Genomic DNA, 25,588 nt, shown 5'->3' with positions numbered 1-25,588 from the left:
GTTTGAGGTCTAAATGTCTTGATTTCAAGACTTACTTGTAGTCTTTTGTAGTTTACTACAAAACTACAGCAATCATAATAGTGTGGTGCTGCATTAAGTTACACCTATACAGACCAATGGAATAGAATTGAGTGCCCATAAATAAACCCATGAAGCTAAATTCAATTGTAGGTCCTAGAAGGGTGGCTCTGAGGCTGGGGAGAGGACAGACAGCAGCTGGGCAGAGCCAGGGCAGGGGGAGCCAGTCAGGTCTGAATGGTACTTTGAAAGCAGTATCTGTAGTATCTGCCAGATCTGAGGTAGAGGGCAGGATATGCCAGAGGCGTAACCCCAGGGATGGGGGAGAGGGTTGCTTCAGAGGGCTAAGATAAGCAGGTTAAAGGCTGTAGAGCATTGAAGGGAGGAAGTCAAGGTCTAACAAGAAGCCTTGGTGAAACGGAAGGTGCTGGTCACTTGGATGAGCTCACTCTGGAGGAACAGGAGACACAGAGCCTGGTGGGGGTGGAGAAGAGAGGTGAGGAAGCAGAAGTGCAAGTACAGACACCCTGGTGGGAACCCACAAGGAAGGAGGGGAGAACCAGGGTGATAGGGAGAAAAGTGGGGGGTGAGGGAAGGGTGCAGGGAAAGCACTTTAAGGTGCAGAATGCAGCAGTATGTTTTTGAGTTGTTGGGGATGGCCGAGGAGAGAAAGAGAGAGAGAGCAAGAAAAAAGTTCAGGAGAGGGAGAGAAGCCTGCAGAAGGGAGCCTGTGAGGGCTGGAGCTGCAGGAGGGGCTGGCCCGGGATGGAGTGGCGGGGACTAGGTGCAGGAGGGGACCATGGGTTGGCAGATAAACTTGCTCCACCAACTTCTTCTGTCCCCCACTGAGGTAATTTCAAGGCTTACTACAAAGCTACAGCCATCACGGCTGTGTGGTGCTGGACTAAGGATGGAATAGAATTCCATGTCCAGAAATAAAGCCATACATCTAAGGTCAACTGCTTTTCAACAAGGATGCAAGGACCATTTTCCTGGAAAGGAAGAATCTTTTCAAGAAATGGTGCTGAGACAACTGAATAACCATATGCAAAAGACGGAAGGTGGACCTCTCCCTTACACCATATACAAACAGATCCTCAAACTGGATCAACAGTTTAAACAGAAGTGCTAAAACCTAACACTCTTAGGAGGAAACATAGGGGCAAATATTCATGATCTTGGACTTGGTAATTGATTCTTAAATATGACACCAAAAGTACAGGAGAAAAACAGAAAAAATAGATAAATTGGACTTTGTGAAAAGTTACAATTTTTGTGCATTAAAGAATATTTTTCAAGACAGTAATAAGAAAACCTAAAGAATGTGAGAAAATATTTGGAAATTATATATCTAATAAGGGCCTAGTATCCAGAATACATAAAAAACTGTTACATCTTAACAATAAGTCAACTGATAAAATTTTAAAATGAGCAAAGGATTTGCACAGACATTTCTACAATGAAGATACACAAATGGCCAATAAACACATGAAAAGGTATTCAACATCATTTGTCAATAGGAAAATGCAAGTCAAAACCACAGTGAGACACCACTTCAAACCCACTAGGATGGCTTAATTAAAAAGTAATAAATGGAAATGAACAAATTTTGGTGAGGCTATGGAGAAATTGCAACATTGTACATTGCTGGTGGTATTGTAAAATGTGGAAAACAGTTTACAAACTGTTTTGAAAACAGTTTGGTAGTTCCTCAAAAAGTTAAACATATAACTACCCTATAATCTAGAAATCCCATTCCTAAGTACATATGTAAAAGAATTGAAAACAGGTATCCAAACAAATACATATGCACATATGTACATAGCAGCACTATTCACAATTGCAAAAAGGTGGAAACATTCCAAATTTTCATCAAGAAAGAAGGAAAACCAAGGTGTAAATAGGGCTGTTCTAGTTTGTTAGCTGCCGGAATGCAATATACCAGAAACAGAATGGCTTTTAAAAAGGGGGATTTAATAAGTTGCTAGTTTACAGTTCTAAGGCCGAGAAAATATCCAGTTAAAACAAGTCTATAGAAATGTCCACTCAAAGGCATCCAGGGAAAGATACCTTGGTTCAAGAAAGCTGATGAAGTTCAGGGTTTCTCTCTCAAGTGAGAAGACACATGGTGAACACAGTCACAGTTTCTCTCTTGGTTGGAAGGGCACATGGCGAGCACGGCGTCATCTGCTAGCTTTCTCTCCTGGCTTTCTGTTTCATGAAGCTCCCCGGGAGGTGTTTTTCTTTTTTATCTCCAAAGCAGTGGCTAGTGGATTCTCTGCTTCGTGGTGCTGCAGCATTCTCTGTTCTCTCTGAATCTCTCATTCTCCAAAATGTTTCCTCTTTTATAAGACTCCAGTAAACCAATCAAGACCCACCCAAATGGGTGGAGATACTCCTCCAGCTAATCCAGTTTAACAACCACTCCTGATTAAATCACATCTCCAGGGAGATGATCTGATTATAGTTTCAAACATACAGTATTGAATAGGGATTATCCTACCTTTATGAAATGGGTTTTTGATTAAAACATGGCTTTTCTAGGGGACATACACCCTTTCAAACCAGCACAAGAGCCATGCTCTGTCTGAAGACTGCAGGAAAGAACTCTTCTTTGCCTATTCCTAGCTTCTAGCTTCTGGGGCTTGCCAGCCATCCCTTGAGATCCTTGGCTTGTAGCTGCATCATTCCAATCTTTGCTTCCATTATCATGTGGCCTTTCCTGTGTGTCTTCTCTGTGTCTTCACATGGCCCCAGTCATTGGATTTTTGGCCCAACCTAATCCTGTATGACTTCATCTTAACTTATTACATATGTAAAGCCCCTCTTTCCAAAAAGGTCATATTCTGATGTTCCAGGTGGACATGAATTTTTGAAGGGGACTCTATGTATCCTAATACTCCATCTAATATTTACTCCAATCTCACCCATATTATGCCAATAAACAATCACTACTTGCATATTCACAGTGTGTTAAATAACAACCACTCTTTAACATGTACTATGTGTGATTCAGCTACACTCTTTGCACACTCATTCTACACCATCTATCTTCCACTGTTTGCATAATACACATTGTGCAATTTAACAATTTCTATTTTCATGCTCATTGTTTGCTATTTGACAGCAATTCTTTATATATTAACTGTATGTGACTCAAAGACTACTCACTACATCTTTCCTTCATCACAAAACATCCACCTCTGGCACACCCAATATTTTCCATTCCACAAAACTTTTGCACACCATTCTAAGCACAGCTTTGTCAAATCTAACAACCTTTACTTCACATCTACTCTGTGCCATTCATGAATCTTGCCAACTTAGTGCAATTCAACTATGACTCTTTCCACACTAATTTGTACTATCCAACACCAACTCCTTTCATAATCATTACTTATTCATAAATAAATCTTTGCACATTTACTGTTTGCTGTTCAACTACACTTCTTTGTACAGTCCCTCTGTTCCTTCAGACTTATATTCTCTGAACACTCTCTATATATGTGCTGGTTTGAAAGGAAGTATGCCCCCTAAGAAAAGCCATGTTTTAATACAAAATCCCATTTCATAAAGGTAAAATAATCTGTTCAATACTATATGTTTGAAACTGTAATGAGATCATCTCCCTGGATGATGTGATTTAGTCAGGAATGGTTGTCAAACTGGATTAGGGGACGACATGTCTCCACCCATTTGGGTGGGTCTTGATTGGTTTATTGGAGTCCTATAAAAGAGGAAATATTTTGGAGAATGAGAGATTCAGAGAGAGCAGAGAATGCTACAGCATCATGAAGCAGAGAGTCCATTGGAGATGAAGAAGGAATATGCCTCCCGGGGAGCTTCATGAAACTAGAAGCCGGGAGAGTAAGTTAGCAGATGATGCCGTATTCGCCATGTGCCCTTCCAGCCGAGAGAGAAGCCCTGACTGTTTTCGCCATGTGCCTTCTCATTTGAGAGAGAAACCCTGAACTTCATCGGCCTTCTTGAACCACGGTATCTTTCCCTGGATGTCTTTGGACATTTCTGTAGACTTGCTTTAATTGGGACATTTTCTCGGCCTTAGAACTGTAAACTAGCAACTTATTAAATTCCCCTTGTTAAAAAGCCATTCCGTTTCTGGTATATTGCATTCTGGCAGCTAGCAAACTAGAACAATATATAATTCAACAATCAAGCTTTTCACACTCATTTCCTGATCTTCAACACTCTTTATACACTCACTGTGATTCAGCTACCTCCTCTGCACATTCACCTGCACCATCCAATTTCAACCTGGATGGTCAGGTTGGGGTGAGTTTGTGGACCAGGGCAATGGTCTGGGAAAGGTCCAGGTTTTGAAAGAAAACCAGTGCCAGGGCCAGGGTCACAGCTAGAGTGAGAATCAGGGCAGACTCAAGGCTGAGGGCCAGCAAAAGTCCCAGGCTAGGACAATGGCCAGTGACATGGTAGAAGCCAGATCCAGGGTCAGGATGAGGAAGAAAGTGAGAGTAAGGACTGGGTTGATGCACAAGCCAAGGCCAAGGACAAAACTGTCCAAGGATCTTTTGGTTCAGACCAAAGCCAGGGAGAAGGCAACACCCAAGGAAAGTGCTAGGGCTCCAGCAGTGCAAGGGTAACGATGTCGGCACATCCCAGCGTGAGGGATATCTCTGGGGCAGGAGTGATGGCCATGATGAGGGAGAGGGTGAGGGCCTTGATAAGGCAGGTTAAGGTATGGACAAAGGGAAGAGCCAGGGCAGTAGTGAGGGTGACAGCAAGGCCAGTCCCAGGGCCAGGGCCCTATCATAGGTACAGTGGCCAGGTCCAGAGCTAGCCGGAGGTGGTTGCTGATGCAGGAGTGTGGCTGGGGTTCTTATCCCTGTTATTGTAGAGCCGAGGAAGAGACATATTTAAAGGCCCTTTTGATATTACAGGGTTGCCCTAGGGATATGGCTAAGCCTTAGACCTATTGTCGATGCCCTGACACCCAGGTCCTGAGATGAGAAAACCACTGGCCATGACTCGAGAGAACCTGACCCGGGATTGGTGAGATGCAGACGGGATGTGGTGAAGGGAACTCTCGGATTGGGGGCTAGGGCCTGCCAACTGAGGAACAAGGTAGAGGCTGCCTGAAGCATAACAGGAAAACCAGGAACAGGAGCCACTTGGAGAACAGCATGAGCTACAGAAGGGAGTGGTCAGAGAGCAGGTGACTGTCCTTCCTCACCTCACCTGAACCTAGGCCAGCACTCCCCACTCTGGGTCTCAGATTCCAAGACAGGTCGCCTTCAGCTTTGAGAGGACATGCCTTGGAGATCTGGGCCAGGAATCTGCTCTTTTCTTCTGATCACCACCACCTTCAGTGATGGAGGTACAGAGCCCGAGTTACTTTTTTTTTTTGTAAATAATAAGATTTTATTTGAACAAAAGGCCCGCAAAACATGAGAAAGGATCATTGTAATAAATTAAGTTGCAAATCAATCATTCCTTGAGTAAATTCCTCTACATTTCTAACCCACCCCAAAATATAAAGGTGGAGGAAACTGCTTAAATCATTTCCGCATCTTTCTGTATGTAGATATAAGAAGTCAGAAGTCGGCGCCTGAAAGCCCTCCCCCGCCGCAGCTCAGGTGAGATAGCTCCTGGTGGTGTCCACACCGTCCTCCTGTACCTGTCACGTGAGACTTGTCAGGGCTTACCCAGACGCTTTAGAGCTTTTCTGGGATGTGTCTTTTCTGTGGGATGGGCGTGAACTTCTCTGGAGGTTTCCCCACATTGCCCACATATACCCAGTTTCTCCCCAGTGTCGGTTGCTGCAGGACCGGACAGTGTTGAAGGTCAAGCTCCAGGCCCTTTGTTCCTTCAGACACTTCCTTCCAGAAGTCGCAGATACTGCTGGGTCCATGCCTGCTTAGATAGACCCGCCCACGCCCTGCCCCGCCGCCACCAGCCCCAGACCCCGCCCCCTGCACGGACCCGGTCCCGCCCCCCTGTACCCTATGAGGAGGCCGCGCATTCCTGAAAGACCCCAGACCCGCCCGTTTCTGCACGGGTGAGAGCCTTCGTTCTCCACAGCATAATTTCATAAATTTTGAATATTTGAAATATTATTTAATATTTGGATATTTAGCATAGCATTAACATCGGTAATATTTATGGTATATAACGTAAGTGATCAGTTTTCGATAAACCAACCAACCAGCTCAGGGTACATAGGTTCCAGGGCCTCAAATTAGCCATCTTTTATATGGAGAGAATTACCTAATTTGACCTGGTAAAAGGTCAAAGCCTAGCAACAATTGCCCTTAAAAAAAGGGTCCTCACCGTTCCCATACCGGGAGTCGAACCCGGGCCGCCTGGGTGAAAACCAGGAATCCTAACCGCTAGACCATATGGGAAGTGATGCTAAGGTCTTTCCTGTCTTATATACATCACTTACGTCAGCTCGGCGTCCTGCATCACAACTCAAAGCGGCAGCTGCGTACACCGTCCGCCCCGCCCCCGCAGAAATCGCGGGGACAACTGCGGCGCGAGCTCCCGAGTTCGGCCCTGGGGGTTGAATGATCGTGTGCTATTATGTCTCCGGGCCGCTCCTCCGGAAAGGCCCCTGGAAAACTGGAGCCGCGGCGTTTAAGATAGCGAGGGCGTTTGTGGCGCCTTCCTGAGCGTTTGCTCTCTTTTGCAGAGGGCACGCTTTCACCTGGAACACACAAGTACTCTAACAATGACCGGTGAAGGATTTGACGTCAACTGACCCGAGACAAAACCCTACCTGCGCGGCTGGTGGCCACGGGAATATCTTTTCCCGATCAAGAATTATGGTAAAAGCAAAAATTGAATGTTTTTTTTTTTATTCAGGCGGTGCACTTCGTAGACAGCAGGATTTTGTTCTTTAGGGCTAGGTAGGGGGATTTTTTTGTTTGTCTCATCACAGGGGTTCTTCCTTTAGATTTTCATCGGGAATTCAAACTCAACATGATTTGGGGACTTCCCCTCATCGCAATCCCAAATCTGACTACCGGGATTACAATTATGTTAAAGGGTCAAGAATTAACAGTGTGGTACAGGAATTGGCAGGAAGACCAATGAAACAATGGAAGTTCCAAAAGAGCCAGTGTGTACTGAGATTAAATGAAAGGGGGCATCTAAAGTCAGGGGTAAAGGTGGATTAGGCAACAAGTAGTACACAGATGCCATGGTAGACAAGAGAAAGTTGGATGCCCATACCCCAACTAAATCCATAAAACCAAAACACTGGATTTCCTCATAATCTCAGCAATTATAACCCCAATCTAGCTGAATGATGAGAAATTCGACTGTTGGTTTACTATAGGTTACCTTAGTCATTAAGCTATTCAATTGTTTTAGGTATTTTTCTGTGATATTTTATTTAACAAGTAAAAGTTAAATAGAACAACAACAAAAAAGGCAACCTGGGAAAAAAATTTACATCTCATATGAACAAAACACTGATTTTCCCCAAACATAAATTGCTCCTACAAAGTGTTAAATAGATCAACCCAGTAGAAAAATGAAGCAAGGACATGGACAGAGTCCCCAGAACAGCAAACACAACTGGTCCTTCAACCAAGAGGCTCAATTGCCCTTCTAATAAGATAAATGCAGAATGTAAAAACTTGGAACTTCTCTTCCTAGAGTTTCCTTGAAAAATCTAAGCCAGACTTTTTTTCACTTCCCCACTTAAAAACTGCCAAGGCTAACTATTTCCTCAGGTGTTTCGTTCATTCATTTAAGTGGTATCATCCTGTACTGCTCCATCAGCTGTAAGTGGTCTGTTCCTCCCGCAAATTCAGTTTTGAGGATCTAGGGACCCTGTCCACTCCTGTCAGCAATTAAACAGTATTTCACCCTATAACTGAATCACACCTCATTCATCCATGAGCCTGTTTCTGGTCTTTCATGGGCCCAGGTGAGTGTGTTTGTAAGAATGTCAGACTAGAAGTGGTTTCCAATGTGACTCGTTTTGCCTCTTTAGGGACATTAACATGCAAACAGGGAAATTTTATAGAGGGGGGATTAGCTGTGATGGGGGGGTGGAGCAATCTGTGAAGGAAGAAGGAAGAATCACAGAGAGGCTGTAGGCAGGTCAGGCAGCCCGAGGGTCAGGCTGCCGGCACTTCTGAAGGTCCCGGAGCTGGCTTCTACCCCAGTTGATGCGGGTCTGGAGAGTGGCTATGTCTGCTGCCAGCTGCAAGCCTGGAGGAAGAGGAGAGCACATCATCATGGTGCTTGTGGTGTAACCTACGACCCAGCAGCTGTTGGACACAGATATACAGGAAAGAAAAGGGGAGACTCAGGAAAGAAGACATGATCTCTTATAGGCTTGGAATTTAAACACCACCCAATGCCTCATTCCCACCCCCCCCACCCCACCCCCTACTCCAGACGCAGGTGCTGATTGCTCAACTGGCAACTTCACCATGTAGGCACTGCCCACTGACTCACCCAGTCCATGTCTGGCCACTCGAGGGTCCGCTAGGCTGTTACTCACAGCCTTCATGCCCTAGCTGATGCCCTGCCATCTTTCCAGGCATTATGGATAGAAACTATGAGGTCATCCTTGACTCCTCTCCTTCTCAGATACCCGCATCCCATCTGTCACCAAATCCTGGTCTTCTACTCTCAAACATGTACAGGATCCTCCTGTTTATACCCACCTTCACCTGCTCCACCCTCTGCCTGCCAGTCTGTTCACACCCAGCAGCTACAGGAATCCAATGGAGCTGTCCTCTGCTCAGTGACGCCTGTGGCAAACAAAGTCCTGATCCGGCCTACACAGCCCTCAAACCATCCGTCCCTGTCCCCTCTACTCCTCAACTCACAGCACTCTCTACCTTACTGACTCTCCAACCCACTGGCCTCTTCTTTGCTGTGCAGTACACCTGATGCAACCTCATCTCAAGGCTGGAGCCTCTGCCCAGAACACTGTCTCCTTCCTGGCCACCCTTCCTAAAACAATCCCCGGCCCACAGCTGTCCCACTCCATCCACCGTACTGTCCTATTTCTTCCTAAAAATTTTCATGACCTGGTATGACATTAAGAGTCTATTCACTTATCTCCATGTTGCCTTTTTCCCCTCCTAGAATAAACATTCCATGAAGAGAATAGTGCTTGTCCTTTCTGTTCCCTGTTGTTTCCCCAACACCCAGAGTGAGCCTGGAATACTGCCAACAGCCAGTAGAAGATGGTTTTCAAAGACACAGCAGGTATCCAACAACAGTAGGGACAGAGAAAGCCTACAGAGTTCTTTTCAGACCAGCCCCAGTCCTGACATCCTGAGAGCTCCATGTGGAGGCAGGGTCAAGTTCTGCTCAGGGGGTTGTTGGTCTACCTGAAAGAATCACTCACCCTCGCTGAAGCTGGCTTGGGCCTGTCGCAGACTGAGAGGAACCAGGATCCCGAACCAGTTCAGAGGGTCCTGGGGGGCTGCCGAGGGCTCAGGCTCTTGGGTTTTAGTAAGGCCCTTGCGCCTGCGCAGAGCTGGTAAAAGAAAGGCAAGTAGTCAGGGGCTCTTATTTCCTGCTTCTTGGTTTTTCCAGCAAGAATAATGAACTTTATTTCAGCCCCATGACACCATGAAAACAGCAATGATTGAGAAATCCCCTCACTTCTTGTACCCTTTTGTGTAACAGGAAACAGCTTAAGGCAATAAACTACCCCTTCCCACAAGATTTAAGACTTTCTGCCCACTTTCTCACAGGAACCCCAAAGACTGCAGAACCCCTTGTTTACCTGCGACAAGGACAAACACCGGTCCTTCTCCTTTTACCCGAACCTGCTGATAAGGCCAGACTCAGGCCCTGTTCTTTGTCTCCTGACTGACTAGCTATGATAAGAAATTTGTCCCCCTCAAACTAGCTTGACACAGAGATAAGATAAACATTTCCTGTTCAACTGACATTCCCTTTGATTGCAAAGCGATCCCAACTGTAAATTACCCCAGTTCTCTATTCCTCCCGGTAAGTCTAAGGCAAACCGCCCTGCGCTGGCACATTCTGATCTTGGGATCCAGGCGCTGTCTTCTGGACTCTAAACAGAACTATCTCCTTGACTGTCCTGTGCATCTGGTCTTCGACAACAGAGTGGGGCCCAAAGGAAAGGAGGGGGCTTACCTGCTTCGCGGGGTCCCACATCCTCTGGGGTCCGGGCGCCGGCACTCACCACTTGGAACTGCGGGAGTTGGTCCTGGACCTCGCTGGAGGACGAGAGGGGCGGATGCACCTCTGGCGGCCCGGCCCGCCCGCGTCCCTGCTATGGCCTGGGACCCAAGGCTCCTCACCTGATGCGGACGCAAACCTGAGGCTCCATGCGGGAGGAGTACTGCAGGGGCCCTACCGACTTGGCGCCCATGGCATAGCGAGACTTGGAGAGCGAGAGCCAGCCCTGGGAAGAGAAAAGGGGACGCTGAGCCTCCGCTTGCCCCCATTGCGCCCGCCCGCACCGCAGGCTGCTCACCTCCTCCACGCGGGCGTTCAGCGCCGTCCGCTTTGCCTCTAGCTCCTCCAGGTCCTCCAGCAGCTGCAGGAGTAGCGAGTCCAGCTGAGCCGGCAGGTCACGTCCTTCCATGGCCCAGCTCCCACAGCCCTCCCTCCACCCGCCGCGGCCAGGTTCAGCGCAGCGCGCCCAAACTCCGCCCGCCGCGCCCAATTTCCGTCCGCCGTGCACCTCACAGCCAATCAGCTCCGAGACCTATGCCCCGAGTCCTACACTTCGGATTACGGCCGAGCGGCGCCGGAAATGCTCTCAGTGCCCGCCGTTGTTGAGCGGGCAGCACAAATGGCGTAGGCTGCGAGGTGACTGTGGGCGCTTGCTCCTTAAAGAAGGGCCACCGCTTTGCGGAGAAAAGGAGGCGAAGATCTTTGGCAACCATTTTGGTTAACGGAAGAGCGGCTTTTAACTGTAGGCGCTCCCCAGTTCATTGCTATGCCACTTTCACAGTTGGCGGACTGTTTCGAGCCGCTAATTATGATAGCGTTAGCTGTCAGCCATCTTAATATAGGGCATTATGCACGGCAGCAGCATGAGGTGAAGCTACAAACCGACATCTTTATTAATGGCTGGCCTGAGCCGCCTGATACTGTGAGCGGAGTCTATTGGTTTCTCCAGCGAGCACGTCGTGCCGGACTGGCCAATCGCTTGGTCTTCGCCTTGTTACCATTGGGCAATTTCGACAGCAGCCCGCAATAGCGAATCCTCTAGCGGCCTTCTTGGTTGAAGGCGGAAACGACGGCGAGGGTTGTGGCTTCAGGCCCTCCCGGACGCACGTGGAAGAAGATTTAGGATGGTAGGGGAGAAGCGAGGGCTTGCGTTTGGGGGCTGAGGTCTCGGCGAGTTGGGGATGGTACCCTGGGGCTGGAGGCGGTGGTCCCGGACGCTGACGCCCGTTCTGCCCCCAGCTGCGCCGCGAGGCCCGCCTTCGCCGCGAGTACCTGTACCGCAAGGCCCGAGAGGAGGCGCAGCGCACGGCCCAGGAGAAGAAAGAGCGACTGCGGCGCGCGCTTGAAGGTAGGGGGCGGGGCTCGGTCTTCGGGTAGCAAGTCTTGAGAAGTGCCAGATGTTTGCTCGGCGAAAACCCAGCGGTATAAAACGCGTTCATCAATGCTTCTTTTAGTGTTTGCCCATCTTCTAGCTCTTATCGACCATTCTTCTTGTAAACTGCCCTCCCATATGATGGTACTGTTTGTTGTTTATGCTACAGCGTCCCTGTTTTACAGCTTCCCTACTGACTTTCTTTGCACTGTATCTAGTTCTTCCCCAGTGTTAAACATTTGCAGGGTTCTGTAGCTATTCTCCCCGCCCCGCCCCCATCCTTCCTGGTGGTTTTCTCCTTACTGGTTCATCAGTACAAGATTGTAAAAATATATATTTTTTTAGTGCTGTTATGATTCCCTTGTATTTTCACACTGTTAATCACTTTTGCACGTAATTTAGTTTGGCTTATAAGGTAGAAATCTAACTTGGTCCCTCTCCCCACCCCTCCGCGCTCCACATTTCCATTTGCCCTGTAAATGAAGAGTTTGCATTTCACATGGCCTGATTATAAATACCATATTTGTATCTGTTTTGTTGGATTCTTCTGTTGGTGGAACTTTTTGTTTCCTCTCTGATGGTGCAGCACCCCCAATATCTCTGACTATTTTAATATTGCTCTGTTTCCAAGTTTTAAGTATACACAAAGGATGTGTGATGCATATACATGTTTATATTAGGAAGCATAATGTAATAATCATCTATAGTCCAGCGACCTTATTAAAAAGTGAAGCATGATCAGTACATTGAAATTCACGAATATTTTCCCCGTTAGATAACCGCTACATTGAATACCGTTTAAAAATAAATCGTTTGTTTACTGCCGTTTGTCCCTACATATACACTTGTATTCCTAAACCACGTTGGTTGAGTTATAGTTTTATGAATAATATTGGGTTGTAGCCTTCTTTTGCAGCTTCATGTATTCACTCAACATTGTTTCTAAGATCCGTCAAGTGCAGTAGGGGCTGCTTCATGCCAACATGCCACAGACGAATCATCCCCTTCCCTGTGGCTCTCTGATGGTGCTGAGCTTGTTTTCAGTTTGGAGTAATTAAGAACAGCACTGCTGTGGTTAATGTTCTCTATTTGCAAGATCCAAGGAATATTGGAGAGGAATACTGGGGCCATGGTGTATTAATGGTCAACTCTATATGATGACTCCAAAGGTTTTCCAAATATCTCATGCCCACCACCCAGCCTATTTCTCTGGTTCAGCTTTAGTTGGTGGAGGTGACCTCTGACCTAGATGATCTAGAGCTAGTCGAATTGCACTTTTCACTATCAGGGTTCTGCGCAGCATGATTAGCTGTTCTGTTGTCGGAGAGTTTCAGGTTCTTTGGCCAACCTTTGTATAGAAACAGCAGTCCTAGACAATCCAGAAAAGTCCTAGATTTTCTTTATTCTTCATCTATTCTTTTTTTAATTTTAATTTAAAAAATTTTTAAATTATTAAAATTTTAATTTTAAAATTTTTTAAAATTTTAATTTTATTGTGAAATATATACACGAAAAAGCAATAAATTTCAAAGTATAAGTATTTATAAAACAGGCTTCAGTTTGGTATGGGTTGCAGTTCCACAGTTATTTACCCCTGGTGTTGCTGTGGTACTGTAGACATCTTCCTGCTGAACATAGACCATAGCATGCAATGTAGTTTTCCTCCTTTACCCTGATATTATTTACTCTTTGTACAAAATGCATACCTGTGAAGTTGTTCATGCAAGAACTTATTTATATTTGTAGTGTTAATGGGGGTGGAATACATGATTCTGTACAACATGCAGTCATGTTCACCTTCAATATGGTAATATTACTTGTAGACCCACTAATAAACTGCCTTCACTTCTATCTATTCCCTTACATTTAAGGTCAATCTCATTAGGTAACTGTTCATCCATCTAGGCTTCTGTGTACCTCTAGGTCCCCTATGTTCTATGTTACAAGCCTCTGAGTTACCTTTACCAAGGTCATAATAGTGAAATCATACAGTTTTCTTTTATGTCTGGCTTATTTCACTGAGCATTATGTCCTCAAGGTTCATCCATGTTGTCTTATGCTTCAAGACTTCATTTTGTCTTACTGCTACATAATATTCCATTGTATGTATATACTACATTTTGTTTATCCACTCATCTGTTGATGGGCACTTGGATTGTTTCCATCTTTCGACAATTGTGAATAATACTGCTATGAACATCATTGTGCAAATGTCTGTTTGTGTCACTGCTTTCAGCTCTTCTGAGTACATAATGGAGTGTGATATTGCCAGGTTGTAGGGCAACTAGATATTTGATTTTCTAAGGAGCCACCAAACTATCTTCCATAGCAGCTATACCATTATACATTCCCACCAACAGTGCATAAGTGTTCTAATTTCTCCACAACCCATCTTCTCCAACATTTATAGTTTCTTGTTTGCTTATTAGCAACCATGTGAGCTGTGAGTTGATATCTCATTGTAGTCTTGACCTGCAGTTCTCTTATGGTTAATGAAAATGAGCATTTCTTCATGTGTTCTTTAGCCATCTCTATTTGCTCTTTGGAAAAATGTCTGTTCATATCTTAAGCCCATTTGATAATTGGGTTGTTCTTTTGTTGTTGAGTTGTATGATTTCTTTATGTATACAAGATGTCAAACCTTTGTCCGATACATGGTTACCAAATATTTTCTCCCATTGAGAAAATGGGAGAAAATGTCACCTTTTTGATTAAGTCTTTTGAGGTGCAAAAGCGAGACGTTCCCTTTTATCTATTTTTTTCTTTCATTGTTTGTGCTTTGGATATAAAGTTTAGCAAGTTCCCTCCTGTTACTAGGTCTTGATGGTTGTTTCCCAATATTTTCTTCTAGTAGTAATATGGTACTGGCTCTTACATTTAGTTCTTTGATCCACTTTAATTTTTGTACAGGGTGTAAGGTGTAAAGGTCCTATTTCATTCTTTTTGCTATTGGTATCCAGTTCTCCCGTGCCCAGTTATTGAAAAGACTGTTCTCAATTCCGTGGATTTGGCAACCTTGTCGAAGATCAGTTAACCATAGATTTGATTGTCTATTGGTGCACTCTATTCAATTCCATTAATATTTGTATCTTTGTACCAGTACTAGGCTGTTTTGACCACTGTGGCTTTTAAATAAGTTTTGAATCAAGAAGAGTTAATCCTCCCACTTTGTTCTTCTTTTTTAGGATATTTTTAGCTATTCAGGGTCTCTTACCCTTCGAAATGAATTTGATAACTAGCTTTTCCAAGTCTTCAGTGTAGGTTGTTGGGTTTTGATTAGTATTGCATTGAATCTGTAGATCAATTTGGGTAGAATTGACATCTTAACTACATTTAACCTGTCTGTCCATGAGCGGGGAATGTCTTTCCACCTATTTAAATCTTCTTTGATTTATTTTAGCAGCGTTAACGTAGTTTTCTGTGTACAGGTCCTTTACATCCTGGGTTAAGTTTATTCCTAGAAACTTGATTCTTTCAGTTGCTACTTTGAATGGAATTTTTTCCTTAATTGTCTCCTCAGGTCATTGCTTGTGTATAGAAACATTACTGATTTTTGCACATTCATCTTGTATCCCTCCACTGAATTTATTAGCTCAAGGCAGCTTTGTCATAGATTTCTCAGGATTTTCCAAATATAATATGTCATCTGCAAGTAATGAAAGTTTTGATTTCTTCCTTTCCAAATTGGATGCCTTTTATTTCTTTTTCCTGTCTGATAGCTCTAACTAGAACTTCTAGTACATTGTTGAGTAATAGTGGTGACAGAGGGCATCCTTGTCTCATTCCCAATCTTACGGGGAATGCTTTTTGTCTCTTACCATTGAGTTCAGTGCTGGCTATGAGTTTTTCATATATGCCCTTTATCATATTGAGGAAGTTTCCTTTGATTCCTACCTTTTGAAGTGTTTTTATCAGAAGAAGGATGCTGAATTTTGTTGAATGCTTTTTCAGCATCAAATAGGGATGATCATGTGATTTTCTCCTTTCAATTTGTTAATGTGCTGTTATTACATTAATTCATTTTCTTAGAGTGATGTTAGCTGCGTGGAACGAATTAGGTAGTGTTCCTTTTTCCTCGGTGTTTTTGGAAGAGTTTGAGCAGGATTGGTGTTAGTTATTTTTGTAATGTTTGATTCTTTCTATTGTGTTTTTGTTCTTCAATTCATTTAATTCTGCTTTAATCTTTTTTATATCTCTTCTTTGCTTTGGGGTTAGTTTGCTGTTTTTTCTTAGCTCCTTCAGGTGAGCAGTTAAGTCCTTGATTTTTGCTCTTGTTTTTTAAAATAGGCATTTAGGGCAATAAATTTCCTTCTCAGTATAGCTTTTGCCACATCCCGTAAGTCTTGATATGTTTTATTCTCATTTTCATTCATCTCCAAATAGCTACCGATTGCTCAAGCAATTTCTACTTTGACCCACTGGTTGTTTAAGAGTGTATCAGTTAATCTCCATATATTTGTGAAAGTTTGGATTCTTTGGTGATTATTAATTTTTAGCTTCATTGTGTTGTGATCAGAGAAAGTGCTTTGAATAATTTTAGTCTTTTTTTTTGGCCTGGACAGGCACCGGCAATCAAACCTGGGTCTCCAGCATGGCAGGCAAGAACTCTGCCTGTTGAGCCACCCTGGCTGCCCAGTTTTAGTCATTTAACATTTGTATTGGCCTATTTTGTGCTCCAGCATATGATCTATTCTGGAGAACGTTCCATGAGTACTAGAGAAGAATGTTTATCCTGCTATTTTGGGGTGTAATAATCTATATGTGTCCATTAGATCTAATAAATAATAAACCCCATTATCAGATTGTTAAATTCTCTATTTCCTTGTTAGTCTTCTGATTGTTCTTTCTATCTGTAGAGGAGAGGGGTTTATTGATGTCTCCCATTATTATTGCTGAAATGTCTATAGTTCTCTTTGGTTTTGCCAATGTTTGCCTCATGAACTTTGGAGCTCCCTGATTGGAAGCATAAACATTTATGATTGTTATTTCTTCTTGATGAATTGGCCCTTTTGCTAGTATGTAGTATCTTTCTTTGTCAATTATGACATCTTTATTAGTATTAATAGTGATATTAGTATAGCTACCCCTGCTTTTTTTTTGGTTATACCTTGCATGGAACATCTTTTTCCATCCTTTCATTTTCAGTCTATTTGTGTTCTTGAGTCTAAGATGAATCTTTTTTTTTTCCTTCATTTTTAAACAGTTTTATTCTCACATCATACAATCCAACCTAAGTCTATGTACATGCCTTTACCACCATACTCTGTCTGAAGACATTTCTTTTTCTTCTACAAAGAATCCATACCCTATCCCAAGCCCCCCACCTGTTGACATTTAGTTTTGGCATAATGCTGTCGTTATATTCAGTGGAAGCATATTACAGTGTTACTGTTCACTGTAGACCCTAGCTTGCATTGATTGTATGCTTTCCCATATGAGATGAATCTCTTTTAAGCAACATATAGATGGATCATATTTCTTAATCCATTCTGCCAATCTGTGTGTTTTAATTGGTAAGTTTATTACTTTAAAGGCATTTCTTGAATCTGCCATCTTATCCTTTGGATTTTATTTGTCAGATCTATATGTTCCCCTCTTTGAGGATTTTCTGCTTCCCTTCCGCATTTGACAGACAGGTTAGTATGTGTCTTGGGGCAGGCCTGTTTGGATTTATTCTATTTGGGGTTTGTTGAGCTTTTTTGATTTGCAAAGGTTTGGCAAGTTTTCCCCCATTATCTCCTCAACTAATCCTCCTATCTGTTTACCCTTCTCTTCTCCCTTTGGGACACTGATGATTCTTAAATTTGTGGGCTTCATGTTGTCCGTCATACTCCTGAGATCCAATTCCAATTTTTTCATCTTTTTTTGCCATTTGTTCTGTGCAAATGAATTCATTTGTCCTGTACTCTAGTTTGCTTGTTCTTTCTTCTGCCTCTTCACATCTGCTCTAATATGTCTCGTATATCTTTTTTTTTTTAATTTTTTATACACGGGCAGACACCAGGAAATGAACCTGGGTCTCCAGCATGGCAGGCGAGAACTCTGCCACTGAGCCACTGTGACCCACCCTGATATATTTTTAATTTGATCTATGATATATTCCATCTTGTGAGATCTGCTATTTTTCTATTTATTCTTTCAAATCATGATGCTATTCTAGTGTCTTTATTCTTTAAAAGATTAATATAACATTTTCTGACTGTGAAAGAAATACAGGCTTGTAATAAAGCATCTTAGAAAACCTTCATGCCGTGAATATAAAGAGCCATAGAAAATAAATTCCCGTAATCACTGTAAACAGGTTGACATATAGGCAATAATGAGTTGTACCCCTCTACCCCCCCACCCCCCAGTAATCATGTATCACTGTTGTGCTCAGAAAGGAATAAGAAAGGCATTTTTCCATCAAGTTCATACTGGTTTGTAAGGCACAGTATTGTGTGCACTGAGGGCTCCATGTTTAAGTCTTAACCCCTCTGTCATCCCTTTGCAGAGAACCGTCTGATTCCCACTGAGTTACGCCGGGAGGCTCTTGCCTTACAAGGGTCTCTGGAGTTTGACGATGCAGGTGGCGAAGGTAACTAAACTGACTCCTCTGCACTAGCCTGCTGGCCTCCTTATGAATCCTCAGACGTGAGCACTTTCCCACTCCTGCTCTCCCTCCCAGGTGGTCCCTGCTCCTTGGAGGGGCTGGGGTTGTGCTCACTGCTCCCAGTTTTATTTAAATTATGTATGTAATAGCACCCACTTTTCTCCTTTGCTTTTTCTGTTAATCAGACTCTACTAGGGCAGGAGAGTTTCTTTTTTTTTTTCACTGCCATGTCCCCAGTACTTGGCACCTCACTGGCACCCAAATATTTCATTTATTGCATCATTCAGCAAATATGATTCTGCTACAGCTAGAAATGTGTCGGCCAGTATGGTGGCCACTGGCCCCATGTGACTATTATCATTTAAATTAAATAAAGTTAAGTAAAATAAAGCAATTCCCTCCCCAGTTGCACCACCCATTTCAGGTGCTCAGTGAGCCCCCACCCCCATCCCCGAGGCTGCTGTCTAGCACAGTACAGATGGGAGCATGTCCACATTTCAGGGGTTCTTGTTTCTCCGCACTGCCCTCGACAGATTCAGCCACCCCTAAATTCCTTTCATTTCCCAAGACAACCCCAAGTTCCTATCCCACATTCCCCTGACAGGTGTAACCAGCCATGTGGACGATGAGTATCGATGGGCAGGGGTTGAGGACCCCAAGATCATGATCACCACTTCCCGAGACCCCAGTTCCCGCCTCAAGATGTTTGCAAAGGTACTGGTGGGTGGAGGGTGTGAAGGGTGATATCCGGGCAGGGTGAATGCTGACAGAAGATCCACATGTAGGAGCTCAAGCTGGTATTTCCGGGTGCCCAGCGCATGAACCGCGGCCGGCACGAGGTAGGCGCTCTGGTGCGTGCCTGCAAGGCTAATGGAGTCACTGACCTACTGGTGGTCCACGAGCATCGAGGCACTCCAGGTGAAGCCAGGACCAGATGAGGCTGGGAGGGGCAGAGGGTGGCTGTGCAGGCGGAGTCTCTGACAGTACCTCTCTCCCCACTAGTGGGGCTCATCGTCAGCCACCTGCCCTTCGGCCCCACTGCATACTTCACACTGTGCAATGTCATCATGCGGCATGACATCCCCGACTTGGGCACCATGTCGGAGGCCAAACCCCACCTCATCATGCATGGCTTCTCCTCCCGGCTGGGAAAGCGGGTGAGTCTGGGAGTTGGGGCTGGTGGCTGCAGGGCAGGGCTGGAGTTAGGCCTGGCTAGTAACTCACTGTTCTCCTTCCTGCTGCCCCAGGTCTCTGACATCCTCCGTTACCTGTTCCCTGTGCCCAAGGATGACAGCCGCCGGGTTATCACGTTTGCTAACCAGGACGACTACATCTCCTTCAGGTGGGCCAGACCCCAGTGATGGTGTTCTGACCCCTGGGTCCCTTGTGCTGTCATTTGTTGGCCCACAAACTTTCTCTGGCTCCCCTCCCAGGCACCACACCTATAAGAAGACAGACCACCGCCACGTGGAGTTGACTGAGGTTGGGCCTCGCTTTGAGCTGAAGTGTGAGTCTGGTTACCCCACATTTGGGAGGTGAGTGCAGGAATAGGCTGGGTGGGTGCTGAAGTCTACCTCCTACCCCACCACCCCCAGTGTATATGATCCGCCTGGGCACGCTGGAGCAAGAGGCCACAGCTGATGTGGAGTGGCGCTGGCACCCGTATACCAACACCGCGCACAAGAGAGTCTTCTTGAGTGCTGAGTGAGCCCACTTGCTTGTCTGGGCATGGACTGAGAACCAGGAGGTGGGGCTATCTCACGTGGCCCCCAGGGCTGAGTGTGGAATCTGTGGGAGGATCTGGAGGGGCCAGAATAAACCTTCTGTCACACTACCTGTCTGTCTCTGATTGGGTCAGGACATCCTCGGCTAGGTCATATCTGAAGGAGGAGGTCTGTGGGGTCTCCTAGGGTGCAGCTGGGGCTTCTGTGGGAATGGAGGTTAACTTAAGTCTCAGTCATGTCTTGAACAAGACAGGCCTGCCCTTAGTCCCAGGGGAGGACCTGGTCCTGCCTCTCAGATTTCTGGGTGCTTGCTTCTCTTTGGGAGCACAGGGGTCACTCCAGTCCTGAGGGTCACTGATGGCACATTGTTTGCCTTGAAGCATGTGGAGCCTTCACAGAGGTTTGAGCCAAAGAGCATAGAGCCAGCTTTGGTTTACTGGGAAAGAGAGGAAGGGCTGGGACACAACCTTGCTTTGTCTCACCTCTGGGCACACCCACTGGCCGTTCATGGAAGTGACACTCTTGGTACAACCCACTGCACACATCTCCAGCTCTCATTTGAGGGAGAGTGCGCCCTGGGGAAGCTAGTATAGCCCAGGAGAGGCCAGCAAACACCCTGAGGCGAGCCTGTCCTTCTCTGAGCCCTTGTTCCCTCATGGACCAAGGGCCCTAGTTGTACGCAAAGGGGGAGTTAACGATCCTGCATAATGCATGTGGCTTTTCTTGGGTAGGAGCAATGACCGTAAAAATAAATATGTCACGTCAAATGTTGATAGGGCTATGGAGAAACAAGTCAGGCACGAGCCGGGAATGGGGAGGCCTCTGCACAGTGTCCTGAGAACTGAGAGCTAAATGATGATATAAAGCAGCAGGGGCCTCCTGGTTATGACCTGAGGAGAGCTTCTTCAGGCAGCCATGCAGCTTGTGCAAAGGTCCTAAAGCAGGACTGTGCTTAGAGTTCCAGACACAGGTACAGTCCAGTGGGAGGAGAGGCTTGATGGGGTTCTCGGTGCTCACTGGACCTCTGCTTTCTGGGAGGGCCGGGGATGGAACCTCAGTACTTGTGAGAGGCCTCATCTGGAACCAGCTGTACAGATCCAGTTCCTTCCGCAGTGTTTTCCAGGGCTTCCTGGCTCCCCACAGCCTCACTCTACCCTTGAAGAAGATGCCATAACATCTTTGTAAACTGTGGAAACTTCAGAACCTGCACAACTAGAGAGAATAGGATGATGTCATGTTTTCTAGGGCTGCTGTAATAAATTGCCACACGTCCAAAATCAAGGTGGCAGGGCCATGTTCCCTACCGAGGTTCTGGGGAAGAATCCATTCTATTCTTCCCTCCTTGCCTCTGGTAGCTGTTGCAGTCCTTTGCCTTCCTTAACTTATAGCGACATCACTCCAAGCTCTGATTCTGTCTTAACATTGCTTACTCCATTTCTGTCAGCTCTTCCCTCTGTGCCTCTTACTAGATTCAGGACCCCCACCCCCACCCCCCTTACCTGGATAATCCAGAATAATCTTTCTATCTCAAGATCCTTAACCTAATTCTGTCTGCAAAGACATTTTTTCTGAATAAGGTCACATTCACAGGTTTTAGGATGCAGTCATCTCTTTCAGGTGCCACCATTCAGCCCACAGCTTGTCTTTGTAGCTCAGCTCTGCTGCCCATGGTCTTTCTTCCCTTCCTGTTTCATGTGCACCGCCCCCCCCCCCCTCCCCGCACATACCCCATGCATGCCAGACATGATGAGGACATCCCCCCATTGACTCACCATACTTTTTCCTGGGTGAGTGCCACGAGGTTGGGACATATTCACTGTTTCCCCAGCGTGGAACAGGCACTTCATTAGTGGTGATTTGCTTTTTAATAACTTGAGCAGAGAAGCTCATTTAAGAATAAAGGTTGGCACCATAAGACCAGCTCTTAGCCAAGAACAGATGGAAAATAAGCAAGAAGCAAATGGATCTCATGTATTATACACGTCACTGCAACCTTCACTATATAAAAGAAGCTAGTGTAATTCTTCCAGATTCCTCAGAGGACAGAATACAGTGCTTTACCAGTGATGAGGGCGTTATAAGAATGTTTAGGTACTACTTTTGGTCATCAGATGTTTCGCTATGGGGGTGGATTTTATTTAGTGTTGGTGACACTGGGAAACATCCCCCTACTGCCTTTTAGAGAACCTGCTGTTAGAGGCTTTGTGAAAGGCAGCTTTGGCCCCCAGGATTCTTCAGCACTTCTGTCACCATCCCAAGAATCATGAGAACATGGATATGGGGATAGGAAATAGTCACTGGGTGGTGGCTGGGGACAACCTGGGAGTGACAACATCAGAATCCTGCACAAAGGAGGAAATGTCAAGTACAACCCCTGTGCTACACAGAGCATGCCCAGAGGCTCATGCCTAAGGGAGGACTGGTATGGAGACTTGGATTTTACAGGTGGTGAAGGGCCAAAATACTTTTTTGGCCCTTTTTTTTTTTTAGGAAACAGTATTTGTGTAATTTTGAAATGTAAAGAACAAGGGTGGAGGCAAAGGTCAGGATGGGCCAGATGCTCAGTGTGGACTCCCTGGTGTCAGTGGTGGGACTTTGGTAACGTGGGAACAAGCATGCATGTGGGAAAAGCCCTGCTTCAAGTCTGCAACTTCTGTAGTGCTTCTGGAATATTTACAGGTGGGGAATCCAAACAGGACGTTTGGGAGATCTGTGCCCTATTTTTGCAACTTTTATATAAGTTTGAAATTATTTCAAGGTAAAATGGATTTAGTGTTAACTTGGTTGGATGAACATTTTCACAAAGATAATTACAAATGCCTTTTGTTAAAGCAGCTTTAAATTTTTGTTTCGTTTCAGAATATTCTTATAAGACCTAGGAGACATGCTAACCTGTTAGTGGTTAGAAGACAGTGAGATTTAGGGTTAAGAAGTGATGGAGAAGCTTATTTTACATCTATGTATTTGAAATTTTTCAAAGTGAAAATGTATTCATTTGTCACTTATGAAAAGAAAATAAATTTTAAGCACAGTATGAAATGCATGTTATAAAGAGGCCTACCACTTTCCCTCTTGTTGTAGTTATTTTAGGAGGGCAAGTGGGATATGGGTGCTGGCAAGGAATGTAATCCATATTCTAAGCTTCTTAATTACCTGAGTAATGAAAAGAAGTGAAACTTCAAAAGATTTGACACAAATTACTTTGTAAAAGATTTCAGGAAGGACAAAAAAATGGAAGACTTGTCTTAGGAATGTGCTATAATTTACTTAACTAATTCTCTTTGTCTTTTGGTTGCTTCCAATTTTTCATCATAAACAATTCAGTGATGAATATTTTGCCTACCATCCTTTATTATTTCCTTAAGGTGAACTAGAAGTTGAATTTCTAATCCAAGGAGATGTCTAAGCCTTTTGGTACTTGCTACTGAAAAGTTTGTAACAAAATTGTTTTTATCAGATTCGCAAAGATGAATAAGTTTGAATGTTTTGTAAACGTGTGGTGAATTGAGCTTGAAATAGGTGCAGAACTTCTTTAGGGGGTGTTATGGTTGGGCTCACGTGTAAACTTGGCCAGGTAATGGTGCCTAATTGTCTGGTCAAACAAGCAGTGGCCTAACCATTACTGCACAGACATTTTGTGAATATTAATCAGAAGGCTGGTTTATTAAATTATCAGTATGATGATTGCATCCATGGCTGATTACATCTGTAGTCCACCAAAGGGAGTGTCTTCAGCAATTAGTGATGTTAAATCTAGTCAGCGGAAGGTTTTAAAGGAGTCAGAAGAAAGAATCATTTTCTCTGCTTCAGCCAGCCTGCCTTTCCTGGCAGATTCATTGGAGACCTTCATTGGGGGTGTTAGTTTGCAGCCTCCCCTACAGAATTTGGACTTGTGCATCCCCACAGTTGCATAAGACACTTTTTAAAAATATCTCATATTTACATGCCCATGCACCCCCCCCCCCAAAAAAAAATCTCATATTTACAGATATTTCCTCCTGGTTCTGTTTCCTTAGAGAACCCTGACTAATAGAGTAGGAAATGTCGTAATGTCAAAAAATACATCTTTGGTAACAGAGACCAACAGAACTTAGAAACAGGGTAAGATAATGGGTAATTGGAGCTGAAGGGATACAGACTGTGCAACAGGACTAGATACAAAAACTCAAAAATGGACAGCACAATAATACCTAATTGTAAAGTAATCATGTTAAAACACTGAATGAAGCTGCATCTGAGCTATAGGTTTTTTGTTTGTTTGTTTGTTTGTGTCTTTTTTTACTATTATTATTTTTATTTTTTTCTCTATATTAACATTCTATATCTTTTTCTGTTGTTTTGCTAGTTCTTTTCCTAAATCGATGCAAATGTACTAAGAAATGATGATCATGCATCTATGTGATGATGTTAAGAATTACCGATTGCATATGTAGAATGGAATGATTTCTAAATGTTGTGTTAATTTCTTTTTTCTTTAATTAATAAAAAAATATACATCTATTGTGATCCAGTAGATAAAAAACATCTAGGAATTTACTCAGCATGCACAGTACAACATGTGTGCAGTGATAAACAGACAGTAAAAGAAGTGAAACAGCCTACATGTTCATCAACAAGGGACTGCTGTTAAATTAGGTCCATCTGCAGATTGGACCACGATGCAGTTCCTTGAGATAGACTGTTAAGTGAAAAGAGCATGGTGTGAGATGCCATGTTGCTATGCTACCATTCTGTGTGCTTGCATGAGGTACATTAGCTCCAGAAGGATATACAATTCTCCTATACCTCATGAGGGAGTCAGTAGACAGGGGTTTCAGGACCTGAGGGAGAGTTGTTACTATATATGTAATTGTAGGTAAACATTTCTTCATTTGCTTAATGACCATCATGTGTCTTTTGTGAGTCACCTTATGGTTCTCTGCTCATTTTTCTTTGGAATAGAGATACACTTGGATTTCTGTTTGACTTCTAAGAATATAAAGATATGAATATTTTTACAGTGCTAATATTTCTTTAAATTGTAAAAGTAACACATCCTTAGGATAAAAAATATGGAAATTTACGTGGTGAAAAAGAAGTATTTGTCTTCCTACCCTGCATCCCACCTCACCCCCAACAACCCCCTAGTCTTATTTTTCACAGGTTATCCCTATTGGCTTTTTAAAAATTCTAGCCAGATATCTCTTATTCATGGTATTTATGTATTTGTTGACTAACAATTATACTTTTTATCCCAAATGGGATCTTTTTATTTGCACCATTCTGAAATATACCTTCTTTCCCTTTATTGATGGCTTCAAGATGACTTTCCTGACATTGTGTTTTACTTCCTTTTCAAGGGTTTCAGTCAGGTTGTTTCCTGCTTTTGCTACTACAAGCATTGCTTCAAGAACATCATTGAACCAACTTCTGTGCATAGGTACCCCAGTATATCTGATGAATAATTTTCTACAAATGGAGCTACACCTTTAAAATGGTGATGGATATGGCCCCCCAAGAGAGATATCTGTTCCCATGGTCCCTATCAGTATTCAAGCGCCCATTTCCTCATATCCTCATTGGCACTGGGCATTATCAGGCTTTTTGATTTTTGCCAAGTTCCAGGTTCAAAATGTTTCCCCAGTTGAACTTGCATTTATTCAGTTATGACCGTGGTTGCATGTGTATGTTTTCTGTAATCTGTCTCCGCTCTTCCCACTATGCTATAGAAATAGTTTACCT

At 44.2% G+C, this 25,588-nt stretch overlaps 2 protein-coding genes and 1 non-coding gene across 7 annotated transcripts in view; 1 reads left to right on the top strand and 2 right to left on the bottom strand.

Moving 5' to 3' along the window:
• IMP4 (IMP U3 small nucleolar ribonucleoprotein 4) overlaps positions 1-19,977 on the top strand; it is a 99,572-nt gene extending 79,595 nt beyond the window's left edge. For 2 of the 4 annotated variants that reach the window (XM_077153412.1, XM_077153413.1), the window contains 9 exons: positions 5,579-5,630; positions 6,686-6,821; positions 11,419-11,527; positions 18,045-18,128; positions 18,748-18,857; positions 18,929-19,061; positions 19,146-19,485; positions 19,577-19,650; positions 19,739-19,977. In XM_077153412.1, coding sequence (XP_077009527.1) covers positions 6,819-6,821; positions 11,419-11,527; positions 18,045-18,128; positions 18,748-18,857; positions 18,929-19,061; positions 19,146-19,485; positions 19,577-19,650; positions 19,739-19,851 — 966 coding nt within the window. In that variant the 5' untranslated portion in view covers positions 5,579-5,630; positions 6,686-6,818 and the 3' untranslated portion in view covers positions 19,852-19,977. Of the gene's footprint in view, positions 1-5,578; positions 5,631-6,685; positions 6,822-10,770; positions 11,307-11,418; positions 11,528-18,044; positions 18,129-18,747; positions 18,858-18,928; positions 19,062-19,145; positions 19,486-19,576; positions 19,651-19,738 lie in introns of those variants that run through there. The other 2 variants (XM_077153414.1, XM_077153411.1) reach the window with 2 other exon arrangements.
• TRNAE-UUC (transfer RNA glutamic acid (anticodon UUC)) lies at positions 6,327-6,398 on the bottom strand. The gene has a single exon. It is a non-coding gene; the product is annotated as a tRNA-Glu (tRNA).
• Positions 6,825-11,438, bottom strand: VMA22 (vacuolar ATPase assembly factor VMA22). 2 transcript variants are annotated; one of them, XM_077153416.1, is made up of 6 exons: positions 10,478-11,438; positions 10,302-10,405; positions 10,135-10,217; positions 9,371-9,502; positions 8,679-8,765; positions 8,106-8,217 (listed from the first exon to the last, which is right to left on the bottom strand). In XM_077153416.1, exons 1-5 carry the CDS (start codon positions 10,586-10,588, stop codon positions 8,713-8,715), a joined length of 483 nt encoding a protein of 160 aa, XP_077009531.1. In that variant the 5' UTR covers positions 10,589-11,438; the 3' UTR covers positions 8,106-8,217; positions 8,679-8,712. The 2 variants fall into 2 exon arrangements, with proteins under 2 accessions (XP_077009530.1, XP_077009531.1); XM_077153415.1 differs by lacking the exon at positions 8,679-8,765 and having other exon boundaries at positions 6,825-8,217; positions 10,478-11,435.
• Positions 19,978-25,588: the final 5,611 nt, after the last annotated feature.

The sequence above is a fragment of the Tamandua tetradactyla genome, chromosome 3, assembly GCF_023851605.1.
Source record: "Tamandua tetradactyla isolate mTamTet1 chromosome 3, mTamTet1.pri, whole genome shotgun sequence".
Taxonomy (NCBI): domain Eukaryota; kingdom Metazoa; phylum Chordata; class Mammalia; order Pilosa; family Myrmecophagidae; genus Tamandua; species Tamandua tetradactyla.
This window is presented reverse-complemented; position numbering and strand designations above follow the sequence as displayed.

Coding starts and splice junctions, on each gene's coding strand:
- VMA22 (XM_077153415.1), bottom strand. CDS start 10,588: ATGGAAGGACGTGACCTGCCGGCTCAGCTGGACTCGCTACTCCTGCAG. Junction 10,218..10,301: donor CAGGTTTGCGTCCGCATCAG/GTGAGGAGCCTT, acceptor CTCGTCCTCCAG/CGAGGTCCAGGACCAACTCC. Junction 9,503..10,134: donor TGTGGGACCCCGCGAAGCAG/GTAAGCCCCCTC, acceptor TTCTTTTACCAG/CTCTGCGCAGGCGCAAGGGC.